Source organism: Capricornis sumatraensis, chromosome 14 (assembly GCF_032405125.1).
Source record: "Capricornis sumatraensis isolate serow.1 chromosome 14, serow.2, whole genome shotgun sequence".
Lineage (NCBI taxonomy): Eukaryota > Metazoa > Chordata > Mammalia > Artiodactyla > Bovidae > Capricornis > Capricornis sumatraensis.
In genome coordinates, this window is record NC_091082.1 from 28,791,944 (window position 1) to 28,812,047 (window position 20,104).

Genomic DNA, 20,104 nt, shown 5'->3' on the forward strand with positions numbered 1-20,104 from the left:
CTGGAGATGGAAATGCAACCCATTCTGATATTCTTGCCTAGGAAATCCCATGGACAGAGGATCCTGGCAGGCTATAGTCCATGGGGTCTCAAACACAACAACAACAGTAGACAACATATTCAGCATCATTACCTTTAATCCCTGTGTGAATTAGCTAATCAATTCCTTTAAACAGCAGGAGGTAGAAGGCATAAGTCTAAGATGCAAGATCCTCTCACAAGAAGACAAGGGGCACTTCTGGGTAGCTTTCAGGCAATGTATATGCTTTGTTAAGGAAAGAGAAGAGTCAGGCTGGGTACTTGTCTATTAAGTATTTTCATCTCTGAGGCATCAGCTGAAATTCTGAAACAACAGAGATCCTATTCTACATGGAGTTACACATTGTTTTGTGATCATATTATTTGAGGTCAAGAGATAGCTCTAAGAACACAAATGTCTTTGACACCTCACTGTCGATCTGACTAGTAATGTTTCTTTCATTATGTTTCATTCATGATGAATGCTCATGTCAGTGAGAGAACTGAGACATAACAATGTCCCAAATGATAATACTGAAGATACAGTTATTGATATATTCAGAAAGGGTCTTCCCTCTTAGCTAAGCTGGTAAAGAATCTTTCTACAATGCAGGAGACCTTGATTCTATTGCTGGGTTCAGCTGATCCACTGGAGAAGGGATAGGCTACCCACTCCAGTATTCTTGGGCTTCCCTGGTGACTCATATGGTAAAGAATCCACCTGCAATGTGGGAGACCTGGATTCAGTCCCTGGGTTGGGAAGATGCCCTGGAGAAGGGAACGGCTACCCACTCCAGTATTCTGACCTGGAGAATTCCAGAGGCACTTGGCAGGCTACAGTCCATGGGGTCACAGATAATATAGTTAATGGTAGAAGTGAGGCACAGTATTTGCCAAGAACCATTATGGAATGATCAGGACAGAAAATTGGCAAAGAAGGGAAAGAAAGGTGATAAAGAGCCCAATATTTAAACCCACTTATCCCTGCTTGAGTTCAGAACAAGTTGAGAAAAGAATAGATGGAAATCAATAGTATTAGTTTTATTAGCAGTGAGAGCTGGATTGAAAGTTTACAGGAGGGATGAAATAACTAAGTAAGCATGGACCCAATAAAGGTGGGAGAGGATGTGTTGACAAGCATAAAAGTTGAAGGCAGTAATAGATGGAAGGAGAATTTAACCCTGTAAGTCAGAAGGAATGAAACAAGTGTAGGATCATATATGGATATTTTTGTAGGGATGATTGAAAGTTGAAGCAAATTTGCATTTTGAGAACTTCAAAATCCTAGTTGATCTTCTAAAATCATCTTGAGAAGATTCAGAGACAGACAGGGGCTCTGAGGGACAGCTAGATTTGAAGTCCACGAATAGGTAGTGTCTCCAGTCTGCCTGGTTATATGATTTACTCCAGCAGTTATCAGCAGCCTGAGCTTGTAAACATAGAGAATAACAGTAACAACACTTAACAGTCATTGAAGGCCTACTATGAGCTAAGTATTCTAATTGTTTTATATGAATTACCTCTCTTAATTCTCATTACCACCCTATGAGGTTGATAAGGGGATAAGACAGTTATCCCCAATTCATTGATGATGCACAGAGAAATTAAGGACCTAAGGTCAGTGTTAGCGTGTGATGGTCTAGACCAGGGTTCACATTCACAATGAGTACATGGTACAGCCTCTTTTAAAAAGTTAGCATTTATTGAGTAAATCCTATGTCCTGGGCACTTTTCAAAGTGCTTTAGCTATATTAACATATTTAAACTTACATATGACCTAATGGGGCTTCCCTCATAGCTCCATCAGTAAAGTCTGCCTGCAGTACAGGAGACCTGGGTTCGATTCCTGGGTCAGGAAGATCCCCTAGAGAAGGAAGTGGCAGCCCACTTCAGTATTCTTGCCTGGAGAATCCTATGGACAGAGAAGCCTGGCAGGCTACAGTATATGGGGTCACAAGAGTAGGACATGACTGAGCGATAAGCACAAAAGCACACACACACACACACACACATGACCTGATGGGATACTTCTGTTATTTCAGAGGCTTCCCTGGTGGCTCAGACAGTAAAGAATCTGCCTGCAGTGTAAGAGCCCTGGGTTCAATCCCTGGGTTGGGAAGATCCCTTGGAGGAGGAAATGGCAACCCACTACAGTATTCTTGCCTGGAGAATCTCATGGACAGAGGAGCCTGGTGGGCTACAGTCCATGACGTCCCACAGAGTCAAACATGACTGAAGTGGCTTAGCACAGTACCCATGTTACAGTGAATTTAAGTAATAAAGGCTAGGATCACAGAAGAGGTGAAAGATAGCGTTGGGAATTCAGATTTAATTAATTAACCAGTAGGTTTTACTGCACAGTTGAATGGATTATGGTTTGGGGCATGGCCAGGATGGTGGATGTTGGAACCTGAGTCATTAAAATAACCAACCATGTGATTCAGATTACTAGGGGAAAAAAGTGAGGGCAAGAAGAGGTAATAGATTAGGAAAAACTTGAGAGATCACTCCACTTGAGATCTTTTGGGAATCAATCTAATGGTTAACTAAGAATGTGGGATCTAGGAGACTAGAAAGTTAAGAAGATGAGATGTTTGTGTCTCAGCTTATTGAATTATTAACACAGAGCAGACTTGGATGACGAGGATATGTAGGGCATGGCTAACGTTGTATCAGGGTGAAGGTCAGTGAAGGTGAAGGAGTCGAAGAACTGTGAAGATCACTGTTGGAATGGTTCCCTGTCTATACATGAAAATCACTTAAAATTTTGCCAGAATGCAAAGTAGAAGGGAAGCCTGAATGACATGCCAAAGGCTATCATGAATATGGAGGAATGCCCAACGAGTCTGTATATAATAACCATAAGGAAGGACAAAAGAAGAGATATTCAGACTGCAAGAAGGTAGATGCAGCATGATTTGAAAGTGACATTGGGGCACTGAGATAATGCAAATCTATCCCTGGTCACTGCGATCCAGGGAAGTACTGCATCTGAATGCTTTGCTCAGGAGGGCTGCAAGGGAAGTGTTGCTCTGACAAGAAGGCAGCCTCAGTTATAACTTTTAAAAAAGGTAGAAAATGTATTTATTGAAAAGTTTGAGGCCATAGCCGAGTGGGTTAGCATAGATAGGAGATGCGTTCCACATGGCAAGGTTGAAAAGATTCTAGGCAAGGGAATGAGGAAGAGTAACAGGGTAGTTGAGGATGGATATACCAGCAATGTAAAGGAGAGCTGTGATTAATTTAGCAGAAAACTCTTTGGGCAAACTCAGTTTCACCAAAAAACAAATAGACAGTTGCTTGATCCAACTATATCCTATTGTGGAGAAATTTAAGTTGCTGTGCCTATTTTTTATTCCAGCTAGTACAGTGATATTATAGAGTGGAAGTGAATTATGGATTAAAAAGTACAAGGGTAGTACTATTTCCTTAAATTTTGAAGGAAAAAAACCCCAAAATGCATACAAACTTGTAAAACAACCCAGTAGTACATCACCCAAAACAGAGACCCGACTGTTATTTGTTTTAGAATAGGTCAGTTTCTTGATCAAAATATTAATTGGCCAAGTTCTTTTGAAAAAATTATGTTATCAAATTATATTACCACCAGAGGGGCTTATAGTTAAAGTAGTAATAAAAGATAATAGGGTCATGAAGCGTATGGGATGGAATTTTCTAGGATCCTTACCATTGAGGAGACCAGAGCAAAAATAGGAAAGCAAAAAGATAACTTAAAAAAGCTAAAATAAAATTTTTATTTCTTGGAAACATACAGAAAAGTACAAAAATCGTTATCACCGAGCTCAGTTGTCACAAAGTGGCAGGTATAACTGATATCTGGTAGGTACTAGTTCATAATTTCCATCCAAGAAGCCACAGGTCTTCAGAACAGAACTGTGTGAGAACATAGTGGTCTGAAAACAAGGTGGCCTTTAGGATCTGGACACAAGATTGTAGCCAACCAGATTAAGGCAACATAGTGTTCTACGGCCAAGAAGCATGGATAAAATTAAAAATTTTGATAAGACTTTGATAAAGTTTAAAATTAATTTCTCTTGTTTCCTTAAGAAATAACCCTTCTTCAATGACTCATGGGATATCAGTTTTTTTTTTGCAGAGTCCTATAGAACACTGGAAATGATGCTTGACAAATGCTCCATTCCATTGGTACATTTTCTTTAACATAAGAAAAATTTCATTTATTTGCCTGTTTCTATAATGCCAAGCATTTTTATTTTAGCTACTAATTTCTTGGAAGTCACCTTTTAACCCCAAACTATGGAATTATCTTCAAACCAAATCCTCTGTTGAAGAACCAAGCAAGACAAGCGAAGTTGCTCAGTCATGTCCGACTCTTTGCGACCCCATAGACTGTAGCCTATTAGGCTCCTCCATCCATGGGATTTTCCAGGCAAGAGTTCTGGAGTGGATTGCCATTTCCTTCTCCAGGGGATCTTCCCAACCCAGGAATCGAACCTGCGTCTCCCGCATTGCAGGCAGACACTTTACCGTCTGAGCCACCAGAGAAGCCCCATGCAAGAGAAAACATGGGGTTTCCAAAGAGAGTAAAAAAAGGTGTGTAACTAAAGGTTTCTAGAGGGATGGTGATCATAAAAACATCTTTTGCTATGTTTCCTCTATTTTCCTTAGGCGATCCAGGTTTCATTCCTGTGTGTAAGAAGCCAGTTCAGAATGTGTGGCAATTGTTTATCAGAGGAGTCACAGTGGGGAGTTTCCAGATCACTGTGAACGGGGTGTCCACTTTCACTGCTCTACTGAGAATAACTCTTGATCTAGTCACCCAGGAATCTCTAGGCTGTGAATCCATAGGACCTCTCAGAGGTCTGCATGCTGCCCATCACTCCAGTGATCCTGTGGCCTCCTCTGGCCTTGGTGACAATATGGTCAGCTTTTCCTCCCACTCTTTGATCATTTCTTCTCACCTTTTTCCAGTAATTCCTGTGTATCTTGTTTATTCTGTTATTATATGGGACTATTTATAGCTTTTTAATATCAAAGTTATTTAAGATTCTCTTCCTTTGTATGTTGTGTTTGTGTTATTGTTTGCTGGGAATGACTTCTCCCCACTTTACACACCAAACAAATCCCATCTTTTCTTTCAAGATCCTGCTCGACACTGGGCATCCTCCCCGCCCGCCCCCACCCCCACCCCCCGCCCACGACGGTCTCTTCCAGGATGGCCTTCTGTCCATGTTAACGGTAATTTCAGTATTTTGTATTTGTTTTCTAAACTATCGAGGCTGTGACTGAAATGGAAAGAGAGGACTCAAAGTCAAATCTGGAGAACCTGCCAAGCTAGTAGACAGAAGAAAAGGTTAAGGAAGCCAAACTGGGGATCATAGGGTGGTGGGGGTGATGGTGGGTGCGCCTTGCTACAGATTGGGGGATGGAACAGGTCTAGAGAAATGCCTAAGGAAGAAAACAAGGAACTTTCATCAGTTTTTGCAGGGGCCAGTAACATTTAGAGGTAAAGAGAGAAAGGAATCGTATAATGGGCAAGATTTCCCAGGAAATCTTTTACAGGAAATCTTTCACAGGAAATCTTTCTTAGTAAATCTTTTGATAATGCAATATGGTTAAAGGAGAATCCTGACTTGGGAGGAGGAAGATATTCTTTCAGTCCCAAGGTTTTCTGAGTCATCATGATAATGGTGTATTTTGGAAACCTCAAACCAGCCTCCTGTTCTTTTTTCCTCCTCACATTCAATGAGTCATGATGTTTCTGCCACAAGAACAGACTCTGCTTCTGCAGAGGTCAGCTGTCACCTTCCAGTTACCTCTCCAAGTGTGCGGTGTCTGTCCTTATGCCGTCCCACCCTCCCTGGTATCTGACCCTGGGGACCTCCTCCACGAAGCCATCTTCTCCCTCACATCATGCCCAAGCCCTCCAACCCTCGCCGTTCACTCTTTCCTGTGCCCTTCACTTCCTGAGCTTCTCTTCTCCCTTTTACTGCTTATAAATACACACTACGACTTCTTCCTTGGAAAAAATTCCCTCAGTCTCTCTGCTCTCCCTCAGTGACTCCATCCATTTTCACACCTCCAGCCATTTTTCATTCAGGAAACACTCTGGTTGCTGGCTGTGACCACTCTCTTAAGTTCCAGACCTACTCTGATGACAACACATTAGACCTTTCAACCTGAATGCTTTGTGGGAAGCTCAGTCCTAATGTCTGCCAAACAGAGGTGAATATTCCCACATAACTGCTCTTCTTGCAAATTCTCTGCCCGGGTTCTAAAGGCAAGATTTTCCCGCAACTCTACACTCCCTTATATTCTTCTTGATTAACCTGTTATCCGTGTTTTTTTTGCCTCTGTTTCCATAAAATGCTCTCTGTCCATGTCACTCTTCTGTTCCCACCAGTCTCTGTTCTTCCCTCTGGGTAAGCAAGCTTCACCTCCTTCACAGACTTCTGGTCTTATGTCACTTAAGCAGATTAACATGGCTTGATGGTCTGCTCGGAGCCAGGTATTGAGAAAGGTAATGAGTCAGGGTTCTCAACTCTTCTTTAAAAACAAAACTAAACGAATACCTGGACATGGGCTTCAAAGATGCCAATTGAATTGGTCTAGGGTAGGGCTTGGGCATTAGTATTTTTCGAACTCTCCAAATGAATTTGACATTTAGCCAGAGTTGAGAACTACAAACTTAAGTATACAAATGCCAAGAAAATGGATGTTGTTCTTTATGGAGCTTAAATTCTAATAGGCGGGGAGACAGATATTCAAGAACAAATAGTCATATATGTGTAAAATTAAACGTGATAAGTGCCATGAAGAAAATGAACAGGGAACTTTGAGAGAAAGGATATAGTAGGACAATGTGTGTGAAAGCACAAGTCTTTCCAAAGGAGTAATATTTAATGTGAATTTTTAAGGATGAGTATAGTTTGGCCAGGCAAGTAAGCAGATAAGAAGAAAAACATTTTTGATGAATTTGAGTCATGGAAGAGCCTGGCATGCTTTGAGGAAATAAAAGCAAGCCAGTGTGGATGGCATGTGGTGAGGGATGGGAAGAGTGGCTGAAATGAGGTTGGAACCGAAAAAAGGACTTTGTTAAGACTTTGTTAGGTTTTCTTAGGTGCACTGAAAAGCCATATATAGCATTTTAGAGACAAAAACAATTTCTAAATTTGTAATTTTACTCTGGTTTCCCTGTAGAGGGTAACAGGGGTTCAAAACAGAGCAGATGGAGGGAGACTAAATATAAGTTTGAAGTTAGATAAGGGTGGTGGCCACGGATATTAATAGAAGTTTACAGATTGGATATATATTTTGAAAGAAGAATTAATAGAATTTGTTGGTGGAGTGGCTATAAGCAATGAGGGAAGATCACTCATCATCAAGGATGTTTCTCAGGTTTTCGCCTTAAGATATTGAGAGCTGATGATGCCATTTACCTTTTTTTTTTCTAATAGGCTTTGTTTTAGGGCAGTTTTAGGCTTGCAGCAAAATCAAGCAGAAGGATTTTCATGTTCCTCATGGCTCTACACATTTCTTTACCTACTTTTGCCTTTTCTGGGTGTTTTATACAAACACAATATACAATATGTGGTATTGCATGAAACTTCCTTTATTTTTCATAACGTTTTGGAGATTCTTCCATGTGACAGCATGTATTGGTATTTCATTTCTTTTTATTATTGAATGGATAACTACATTCTGTTAATTTATTAACCTATTGATAAATATTTGGATTACATCCAGTTTTTGGCATCTATGACTAATGCTCCTATAAACATTTGCATGCAAGTCTTTGTGTGGACATATATTTTCATATCCCTTGTGTGGATTCCCAGGAATGGGATTGTTGTATTATATGTGAAGCACGTATTCAACTTTTTAAAAATAGGCGTTTTCTTTTTTTTTTTTTTTGAGCAATGTTAGGTTCATAGCAAATTTGAGCCAGAAGTTGCCGTATAAAATCAGTCCTCCATATCCTCAGAATCTGCATCTGTAGATTCAACCAACCATGGAGTCAAGTCTCAAAATGCCTGAAAGTTCATAAAAAGCAAAACTTGAATTTTGTGCACAGGCAACTGTTTACATAGCATTTACATTGTGTTAGGCATTGTAAGTACTGTAGAGATGATTTGACATATGAGTGTGTATGTGTGCAGCTTATATGCAAATACTCCACCATTTTATATAATGGATCAGAGCATTCTTGCACTTTGATATCTGTAGGATTGGGGAGGCAGATCTTGGAACCAATCCTGTAAGGACACCAAGGGATGACTGTACTCTCTACCCCCTCCCACATCAGTTCAATTCAGTCGCTTAGTCGTGTCTGACTCTTTGCGACCCCATGGACTGCAGCACTCCAGGCCTCCCTGTCCATCACCAACCCCCGGAGCCTACTCAGACTCACATCCATAGAGTTGGTGATGCCATCCAACCATCTCATCCTCTGTCATCCCCTTCTCCGGCCTTCAATCTTTCCCAGCATCAAGGTCTTTTCCAGTGAGTCAATTATTCACGTCAGGTGGCCAAAGTATTGGAGTTTCAGCTTCAGCATCAGTCCTTCCAATGAATATTCAGGACTGATTTCCTTTAGGATGGATTGGTTGGATATCCTTGCAGTCCAAGGGACTCTCAAGAGTCTTCTCCAACAACACACTTGAAAAGCGTCAATTATTCGGTGCTCACCTTTGTTTACAGTCCAACTCTCACATCCACACTTGACCACTGGAAAAACCATAGCTTTGACTAGATGGACCTTTGTTGGTAAAGTAATGTCTCTGCTTTTTAATATGCTGTCTAGGTTGATCATAGCTTTTCTTCCAAGGAGCAAGCATCTTTTAATACCATGGCTGCAATCACCACCTGCAGTGATTTTGGAGCCCAAGAAAGTCAAGTCTCTCACTGCTTCATTTCCCCATCTATTTGCCATGAAGTGATGAGACCGGATGCCATGGTCTTAGGTTTTTGAATGCTGAGCTTTAAGCCAACTTTTTCACTCTCCTCTTTCACTGTCATGAGGCTCTTTAGTTCCTCTTCACTTTCTGCCATAAGGGTGGTGTCACATCGTTATTCACCCAAACTCCATAATGAGGGCTCACTCTGTGTTGCGTATTCTACTCCACGCTCATTTTGCCAAGTGTGGTTTTTAGGAAAAATTGGATGTAATTCTTATCTTTGCTCCTCTGTTAAGTGAGATGTTTATCCGCTCTGCTTTTTATAAGGTTTTTTTTTATCTTTGATTTTATTGAAATGTGAATATGATACACCCACCTAGGTGTAGGGTTTTGAGGGTTTTTTGGTTCATTTTGTTTGGCATTTATCCTGCTTGGTGTTCTCTGAGCTTCTTGGATATGTGATTTGGTGTCTGACATTAATATGGGGGAAATCCTCAGTCATTGTTTCTTCAAATAATTCATCTGTTCCTTTCTTTCCTTCCTTTTTTCTTCTTTTGCTTTTTGAAGTTTCTCCTGAAATATGCTCTAGGTCAGAAATCTTTCCTCAGCCTTGCCTAGTCGACAAATAAATCTATCAAGGCATTCTTCATCTCTGTTATAATGTTTTTGCTCACTGGCATTTCTTTTTGATTCCTACTTAGAATTTCCCTATCTCTGCCAGCATTGCCCATCTGTTCCTGCATACTACCTACTGTGTGTTCAGTCCCTTCACTTATTAATCACAATTGTTTGAAATTCCTGGTCTGAAAATTCCAATATCCTTGCCATGTTAGAGTCTGGTTTTGATGCTTGCTCTGTCTCTTTAAACTGCGTTTTTTTTGCCTCTGTTCCCACTGGGTCTGTTTCTGTAGGCTTTGTGTGCCAGTAGGTCCTGCTTCATACTTCCCCCTGAGGTTGCTGTCTAAAGGAGAATGCAAAAATCAAGAGATTCCCATTCTATGTAGAATTAAGTGCAATCTTGCAGCCTTCTGGAATTTGGTTCTGATTTATCTTCACAGGCTCGTTTCTGACTATGGCTTCCTGCATAAATTGGCCGAAGTAATGTTCATTGAACATGTCCCCTATGTTTTTTCCATGTCTTTATTTTTACCATCCCCTCAGCCTGGACTACTTTTTTTCCTTTTATTATTGTGAAAATTCTACTCATCTTTAGAACAAATTCAGATCCTCTTTCCATAGGGTTTTCTAAATGATACATACCTTTACCATAACCTTTGGTGTATACTTCTTATACAAGTTATTAGAGGATACTTACCACAGGCTGGTTATGTTGTTATCAGTAACAAAATTGTTTTCCTAATCCCTCCCACCTCCTCCACCCAAGAACAGCTTGATGGGAGTGATCACTTTTTATTCATCTCTGTACCCACCCGAGATCCAGCAAAGTGTTTCTATTTTTTTTTTATTGTATTGTATTTTATTTTATATATTTTTTAATTTTTATTTTTGCTTTATTTTACTTTACAGTACTGTATTGGTTTTACCATACATTGACATGAATCCACCACAGGTAAAGTTAGTGGATGCTCAATATTTATTGAACTGAATTAATATGTAGAAAATGTTTTCTTATTAAAATTTATTCATTTAAATCAACATTTCATGAGAATATTTTAACATATAATAATAATGACTAGGGTATCCTAATGATTCATAAAATCCATTTGTTAACTAATAAAGCCAGCTATACCTGGGATTTGCATTTAACATGGCATGACCCCTCTTTCTTTTGACTGAAGACATTTAAACATTTTATTTCTTCATAGAGTTAAAGATGAGAAAAAGGCATTTGTAGTCAGTAAAATTTAAAAAAAAAAAATTGCCTTGAATAGGTAAGAACGATTCCAAATTAGGGATTCTCTGTGAATCCCTAATGTTTCCCTGAAATTGTTATTCCTTCCGCAGTGCTGTGTTGAGGGTTAACATGACTACTGTCTGTATCTGAGAAATGACCATATTTCCTTTTCGTTCTCAGCAAGAGTAATTGAATGTAGAATATCTTACTAAATGCTGGCCTGTGACATTGTTAACACTCTTGACCATCTCTTAATGGCAGAGCAATTGTTTGCTGAGTGGGAGTTTTATAAATCCCCTGGCACTAGTATGTCCCGATAATTATGATGAAGTGCATTGGTCAGTGTTGATTCAGTAGTCCCTACCCCGGCAGATATTTCATTCACAGTTCCCTGGCCCACTTCGACTTTTCCAGTTATTAGAGACCTTTACTACTCTTCTGTGTGCTTGCCTAGCGTTATTTTTTAAAATCATATTTTATAGAAACTTAGAACCCACACAAATTTTAGACAGTCCTCCATTTAGAACAGCTCATCTCTCATGGTATTCACAGAATCTAACTAATGGGGCAAGAAAATACTCTTTTAAGATCTTTAAATTGAAGTATAATAAAATTTACAATGTTTTGTTAGTATCAAGTGTACAGCAAAATGATTGGTTATACATATATATATTATATATATTCTTTTTCAGATACTTCTCCATTATAGGTTATTACAAGATATTGAGGAGAACTACATTCAGTATTTTACAATAAACAATAAGGGAAAAGAATCTGAAAAAGAATATACATATGTATGTATAACTGAACCACTTTACTGTATATTTGAAACTAACACAGCATTGTATATCAACTATACCTCAATAAAAAAAATTTTTTTTAAATTGAGTATACTGTGCTATAAGGTAGCTCCTTATTATTTGCCTATTTTATATATAGTATTGTATATATGAAAAATACTTTTAAATTTTGTTTCTTTTTATGGCAATCAGTGGCTCCTGTTTGCTATGTAATTATCATTTGCAGAAGTAAAAGTTAAATACTCCCACCTACCCTGGGAGTACTTCATTCCTAGAATAAGCAGTTACTTTGAAGGAAATGGCAACCCACTCCAGTATTCTGAGAATTCCATGGATGGAGGAGGCTGGCAGGCTATAGTTCATGGGGTTGCAAAGAGTCAGACACGACTGAGCGATTTCACTCACTTTTGAAATCATGAGAAATCATTGTTTCTCATCTGATAAAATCTGAAATTGAAGCACTAGTATCTGTGCTATGGGAATTATAGGTGTATGTGGTCTGGTTTAAAATTCTTTTTATTTTTCAGAAACTGGTTTTAAAAGTAAACCTCAATAACAAGGAGAAGAGAAAAAAATTAGACTATGGCTTCCTCCAGGCAATTACAAAATAAAGGTCAGTGTATGAGTGGAAAATGACCATAAAAACATTCTTCATGAAATATAGCAGTAGATGTGCCAAATATAACAACTATATCCATTTGCTTTCAAATCAATTGCATTTTTAAAGTACTTTCCCTTAGAATACTTTGGTGTGAGGATAGAAACTGAGGAGAGCCAACTGATAGATTGTTAAAAATATGGAATGGTTCAAAATATTAATGTAATGCTAAGGGTGACTGGGTAACAAATGGTACATTTGCTCGTTGTTCAACCTGACATAATTAATATTCCAGGTCATGCTTAAGTTCCCATGATGGAGGGTCTGAAGGGGGAAATTCAAGAAAAATATATATCTATTATATAACTCATTGCCTTTTTTTCCTTTCCTTTTGACGAGTCAGAATCATAGCCTTAAAAAAAAAAAAATCAGTGCTTTCACACCTCATTTGCCGTATTCACCACTGGGCCACCAGTCAGCAGCCAGGCCTGATCCAGGGAGGTCAGTAAGAAGCTATTAGCAGCGTCCTCTCCTGAGATTTCTTGGGTCTTATTGAGTTGAATGTTAGCATGACAGTACTGCAAATAACTCAGTTGTAGACTTCTTTTTTTTTTCAAACAGTTAGCACAGATTTCCCCATAGTGTTGGTCACTCTAGAAAATTATTGCTGAAAATGAAGTCCCCAAAGCAAGCTTGGCAGTAGCCCTTCTAAGTTGTGAAAAATGTGAAAACGAAAAAATATGTCATAGTCCCTGAGGATTAACTTTTTACTTATTACTGTGACTCATAGTAATAATTTTTTAAAAAATCCACAACAAACCCTTAGTTACAAAGTGGCTTGCAAATTAATGAAATATAGCCATTGAGACAGTAGTTAAGGCTGTTTTATTTACTTAAAGAAAATAATAATTAAATGAATACTGTATTAATATAAATAGGGTATCTGCTTGCTATAGGATTGGGGGGGTGGACCATTTTCATTGACAAAAGTTAGGCAAATGTATTAAATTAATTTCTAAAATACTGACACCTTGAAGATTTTAAATGATACATTTTCCATTCAATTAAAATATATTTTTCATCTATATATGATTGAAATTGCAAAAAGAATACACATGAGGAGGTCTCCATATAGGTTGCAAAATATAATTTAAGAAAGCTATCATGTCTACCGATCTATTTGCATTTCCCATCTAGCCTATGTATACATGTGCATGCAAATGTGAAGGAGATCAAAGATTTCTAATGGGGTAAAGTTAACAGTGGGTTTCTGTTATTCAGGTAGATAGATTTTTTAAATGATAAATTATAATCTAGTTACATTGTATGCATTTTTCCATTTTATTCTGTAAGATTATGGAAATGATAAGCTAACAGACTTCAGTTAATCAGATCATCTCTTGTATGTCTTTCATAAACTATGAAGATTTAATTCTGTTTTATGTCAGACTAGTCTTTTAGTCTATTTAGTCTTTTTATACTATTATATCAAATATAATAGTATAATATTTATTATTTCTCATTACAATTGCTATATAGTCTCATCTTAGAAAATCACCCAAAAAATCATATTAAAATTACCATCCACTTGAAAGTTACTATCTACTGAAAGCTACTTTGAATATGTGTGTGTATAGATTTTCTTATATTAGCATCATTAAAAATATCTGCTTATGCGTCCACCTTGTTCTGTATTTAGTATTATAGTAAGAATATGTTAACATGTCATAAAAAATGGCTTATACAATGCCTATAATGTTTTCAATACTTTCTTTCTTGTATGAATTAATAGGGGAAAATTCTCAAAGAAGAGTCAATTCAAAACATTTTTAAAATAGGTAAATATACTTACATTAACTTTTCCTTAGCATAGGAAAAATTGAGTTGGAGGTGACTCAATAGGTCCAGAATAATTTGGTTCTAGATCACAGTGCATTCAAAAGCAAAGTGAAACCTAAGTGTTAAGAAAAGTGAAAGGATATAATCTAAAACTTTAAAAGAAGTCAGTAAGATTTTGAAATAAAGTCAAATTTTACTAAGATATTTATGTGGCTTGGGAAAGTAAAAGTAAAATAGACTTCATGGGCCTTTCTGAACAGTGCATTGTTTTTCTCTATAAGCATTTAGCATTCATTTTTTGAGTGTCAAGCACTTTGGTAGGCCCTCAGTTCAGTTCAGTTCAGTTCAGTCCAGTCACTCAGTCGTGTCTGACTCTTTGCAACCCCATGAATTGCAGCACGCCAGGTCTCCCTGTCCATCACCAGCTCCCGGAGTTCACTCAAACTCATCCATCGAGTCGGTGATGCCATCCAGCCATCTCATCCTCTGTTGTCCCCTTCTCCTCCTGCCCCCAATCCCTCCCAGCATCTGGAGAAGCAAAAATACCTAAAACAGAGTCCGTGTGCTCCAGCTGCTTGCTTAGGGAAGACCAACACACACAAAGATAATTATGAAACAATGTGATAGGCACTATGATAGACTTATCCCCAAGCAATTAAGGAAGCATTGGGGATAGGACGTGAAATCTAGTCTGAGGTGATACTCACGTTGTTGTTTGTCACCAAGTCATGTCCAACTCTTTGCAACCCAATGGACTGCAGCATGCCAGGCTTCTCTGTCCTTCACCATCTCACAGAGTTTGCCCGAGTTCATGTACCACTCCTTGGCTCTCTCTCTGTCCTTTTCTGAATACACTGGCTGATACCTTGACAAATCAATCTGTGGGAAATTATCATGGCTTGATAATTCCCTTCCTGTGGTATTAGTTAGTCAGCTCAGTCATATATGACTCTTTGCGACCCCATGGACTGCAACACACCAGGGTTTTCCATCCATCACCAACTCCCAGAGCTTGCTCAAACTCATGTCCATCAAGTCAGTGATGCCATGTAACCATCTCATCCTCTGTCGTCCCCTTCTCCTCCTGCCTTTAATCTTTCCCAGCATCATAGTCTTTTCCAATGAGTCAGTTCTTTGTATCGGGTGGCCAAAGTATTGGAGTTTCAGCTTTAGCATCATTCTTTCCAAAGAACACCCAGGGCTGATCTCCTTTAGAATGGATTGGTTGGATCTCCTTGCAGTCCAAGGGACTCTCAAGAGTCTTCTCCAACACTACAGTTCAAAATTAGATAGAGGTTAATATGGGCTTCGGCATCCCTGGTGGCTTAAATGGTAAAGCCTCTGCCTGCAATGCGGGAGACCTGGGTTCTATTCCTGGGTGGGGGAGATTCCCTGGAGAAGGAAATGGCAATCCACTCCAGCACTCTTGCCTGGAAAATCCCATGGACAGAGGAGCCTGATACGCTAAAGTCCATGGGGTCACAAAGAGTTGGACACGACTAAGTGACTTCACTTTATTATGAGCTTCAGACTTTATTTTTGGGGGCTCTAAAATCACTGCAGATGGTGATTGCAGCCATGAAATTAAAGGACGCTTACACCTTGGAAGGAAAGTTATGACCAACCTAGATAGGATGTTCAAAAGCAGAGACATTACTTTGCCAACAAAGGTCCGTCTAATCAAGGCTATGGTTTTTCCAGTAGTCATGTATGGATGTGAGAGTTGGTCTGTGAAGAAAGCTGAGCAGCAAAGAATTGATGCTTTTGAACTGTGGTGTTGGAGAAGACTCTTGAGAGTCCCTTGGACTGTAAGGAGATCCAGCCAGTCCATTCTAAAGGAGATCAGCCCTGGGATTTCTTTGGAAGGACTGATGCTAAAGCTGAAAGGCCAGGACTTTGGCCACCTCATGTGAAGAGTTGACTCATTGGAAAAGACTCTGATGCTGGGAGGGATTGGGGGCAGGAGGAGAAGGGGACGACCGAGGATGAGATGGCTGGATGGCATCACTGACTCGATGGACATAAGTTTGAGTGAACTCCAGGAGTTGGTGATGGACAGGGTGGCCTGGTGTGCTGCAATTCATGGTGTTGCAAAGAGTTGGACACGACTGAATCCCTGAACTTGAACTTGAACTTGAATGTGGGCTTTCCAGGTGTCACTAGCGGTAAATCATCTTCATGTTTATTCAGGATATTCAGGTTCGATCCTTGGGTCAGGAAGATCCCCTGGAGTCGAAAATGGGAACCCACTCCAGTATTCTTGCCTGGAAATCTCCATGGACAGAAAGCCTGGTGGGCTATAGTCCATGGGTTCACCTGGCATGGCTATAGTCCATGTGGACACCACTGAACACACACACGGAGAGGTTAATACTTACTGAGGAGTTAGCCTGGAAATATAAAATATGAAATAAAATATATTTTATCTCATGAAATAGATCTTCCCTGATAGCTCAGTTGGTATATTTTATCTTATGAATAGGTCTTCTCTGATAGCTCAGCTGGTAAAGAATCCACCTGCAATGCAAGAGACCCCAGTTCAGTTCCTGGGTTGGGAAGATCCCCTGGAAAAGGGATAGGCTACCCAGATAGGCTACCCACTCCAGTGGGCTTCCCTGGTGGCTAAGAGGTTAAAGCATCTGCCTGCAGTGTGGGGGACCTGGGTTGGGGACCTGAGTTCGATCCCTGGGTCAGGAAGATCCCCTGGAGAAGGAAATGGCAACCCACTCCAGTATTCTTGCCTGGAGAATCCCATGGATGGAGAAGCCTGGTGGGCTACAGTCCATGGGATCGCAAAGAGTCGGACACGACTGAGCGACTTCACTTTCACTTTCACTTCACCCACTCCAGCATTCTTAGGCTTCCCTTGTGGCTCAGCTGGTAAAGAATCCGCCTGCAATGTGGGAGACCTGGGTTCAATCCCTGGGTTGGGAAGATCCCCTGGAGAAGAGAAAGGCAATCACTCCATAGTCTGTGGGTTCGCCTAGCATGGCTATAGTCCGTGTGGACACAGCTGAACACACACACAGGCACAGAGGTTAATACTTACTGAGGAATTAGACTGGAAATATAAAATAAAACATATTTTATCTTATGAAATACAAAAATATCCTATTCCCCAGGATAGCTCTTCAAAGGCAACTACTGTAGTTAATCATAATACTTTAGAGATGCTTATTCTAAAGAGGTAAATATAACAACTAGAAATATTTATGAATCTGATAGTGGCATAAGAGAAAAGCACATTTTTAGGAAAAACAGGCTAAATGGATACATTCTTTATATTGAATGTCTACAGAACAACCAAACAAGTCATTCTGTCCTTTAAAATACAGGTTTTCTTCATGAATATGCATTTGTATGTACGAAAGGAGTAAAAACTGTAGTTCTATATGGTTTGTGTATTCAAACATCATTGAATTTTCAGAAAATGGACTACAAACTTGAATTTAACCTTTATTCCATGTATATCTATGGAACTACTATTGCATAATGGGAACTGTATTAAATAAGTCTTGACTATTTTGATGCATAGTGTGACAAGGCCAGTCATAAAACAACAAGGGCAATGTTACATTATAGAACCACGTGGATACAACTCATTAAATAAAGGATGCATACATACAGCTGATCCACTTTGTTGTACAGCAGAAACAAATGCAATATTGTAGAGCAATTATATTCCAATAATGAAAAAGTATAGGCTGTTATTTGAATGATTATATACATAAACACACACACATATATATACACACATATGTACATGCACATGTATTTTATATATATATATACCATTTAGATTATTATCTTAAAGAACTTAAAATGACTACCATTAGTTAGATTGTATAATGAATAATTATTCAAATAATCAAATATTTATTAAGTTCATACTTTGTGCCTGAAACTGGTTCAAACATTATATATTTGAGTTTGTGTGTGAATCTATGACTTCTAGAAATGGTTAAATATACATATACATAGTTAATGGTTAGAAAACAACATGAATGCCTTAAGGTCCTTCTGTTATTTTTTTCTCAGGTACAATTATGTCAAATATGTCATGTGTGGCAGAAACTATAGCTCAGTTGTTCTTAGTGTATTTAGTTTTCAACCATGAATGGTTCCGAAACTGTTGGCCTGGAGACAAAGGGTCTTTTGTAATCTCCTTAGACAAATTGGACTTCCCTGTGGTTCAGAGGGTGAAGAATCTGCCTGCAATGCAAGAGACCTGGGTTTGATCCCTAGGTCAGGAAGATCCTCTGGAAATGGACTGGCAATCCACTCCAGTATTCTTGCCTGGAGAATCCCATGGACAGAGAAGCATGGCGGGGTCGCAACAAGTCCCACACTGAGCAACTGAGCTACTGAGTGACTAACACTTCTTTCTTTCACTTAGATGAATCTGAAGTCCACCTCTTATATAGTTTAAAATAGTCAAATTTGTCTGGGACAACTTTATCTTCCCTTTATTTTATGTGAAAATTAAAGATAAAACCAAAATGATGTGGTTCTGCTTTAGATTCCAGGAATATATAATTCACCATTCAGAAAAGATCCTGACCCTTGGGAACTGAGGCTGCAGAAGGCGAAGCCTCTAACGCACCGTCGCCCTGAAGTGAAGCGGGAGCACTCCGTCTGCCTTAGCGACTGGCTCGCTTGCACCAGTGCCCGATCCTTTCCTCGGTCCGGAATTCTGCCCCCTATTGACAGGAAACGCTGTCAGGTACACATTAATCTTTTTTTTTTTTTTAATTTTTATTTTTACTGTATTTTACTTTCCAATACTGTATTGGTTTTGGCATACATTGACATGAATCCACCATGGGTTGTACATGTGTTCCCAAACATGAACCCTCCTCCCGCCTCCCTCCCCATGACATCTCTCTGGGTCATCCCCGTGCACCAGCCCCAAGCATGCTGTATCCTGCGTCGGACATAGAGTGGCGATTCGATTCTTACATGATAGTATACATGTTACAATACCATTCTCCCAAATCATCCCACCCTCTCCCTCTCCCTCTGAGTCCAAAAGTCCATTATACACATCTGTGTCTTTTTTGCTCTCTTGCATACAGGGTCGTCATTGCTATCTTTCTAAATTCCATATATATGCATTAGTATACTGTATTGGTGTTTTTCTTTCTGGCTTACTTCACTCTGTATAATCGGCTCCAGTTTCATCCATCTCATCAGAACTGATTCAAATGTATTCTTTTTTTTTTCTTTTATTTATTTATTTATTTATTTTAATTTTAAAATCTTTAATTCTTACATGTGTTCCCAAACATGCAAATGTATTCTTTTTAACAGCTGAGTAATACTCCATTGTGTATATGTACACAATACATATTCTTATACATTCATCTGCTGATGGACATCTAGGTGGTTTCCATGTCCTGGCTATTATAAACAGTGCTGCGATGAACATTGGGGTACATGTGTCTCTTTCAATTCTGGTTTCCTCGGTGTGTATGCCCAGCAGTGGGATTGCTGGGTCATAAGGTAGTTCTATTTGCAACTTTTTGAGGAATCTCCACACTGTTCTCCAAAGTGGCTGTACTAGTTTGCATTCCCACCAACAGTGTAGGAGCATTCCCTTTTCTCCACACCCTCTCCAGCATTTATTGCTTGCAGATTTTTGGATCGCAGACATTCTGACTGGTGTGAAGTGGTACCTCATTGTGGTTTTGATTTGCATTTCTGTAATAATGAGTGATGTTGAGCATCTTTTCATGTGTTTGTTAGCCATCCATATGTCTTCTTTGGAGAAATGTCTATTTAGTTCTTTGGCCCATTTTTTGATTGGGTCGTTTATTTTTCTGGAATTGAGCTGCATAAGTTGCTTGTATATTTTTGAGATTAGTTGTTTGTCAGTTGCTTCATTTGTTATTATTTTCTCCCATTCAGAAGGCTGTCTTTTCACCTTGCTTATATTTTCCTTTGTTGTGCAGAAGCTTTTAATTTTAATTAGATCCCATTTGTTTATTTTTGCTTTTATTTCCAGAATTCTGGGAGGTGGATCATAGAGGATCCTGCTGTGATTTATGTCGGAGAGTGTTTTGCCTATATTCTCCTCTAGGAGTTTTATAGTTTCTGGTCTTACATTTAGATCTTTA

General features: G+C 39.1%; 1 protein-coding gene across 1 annotated transcript in view; it reads left to right on the plus strand.

Annotated features, from left to right (window-relative positions):
* SPATA17 (spermatogenesis associated 17) overlaps window positions 1-20,104 on the plus strand; it is a 236,439-nt gene that overhangs the window by 129,828 nt on the left and 86,507 nt on the right. The window contains exon 7 of the mRNA XM_068986427.1: window positions 18,508-18,711. Coding sequence (XP_068842528.1) covers window positions 18,508-18,711 — 204 coding nt within the window. The remainder of the gene's footprint in view (window positions 1-18,507; window positions 18,712-20,104) is intronic.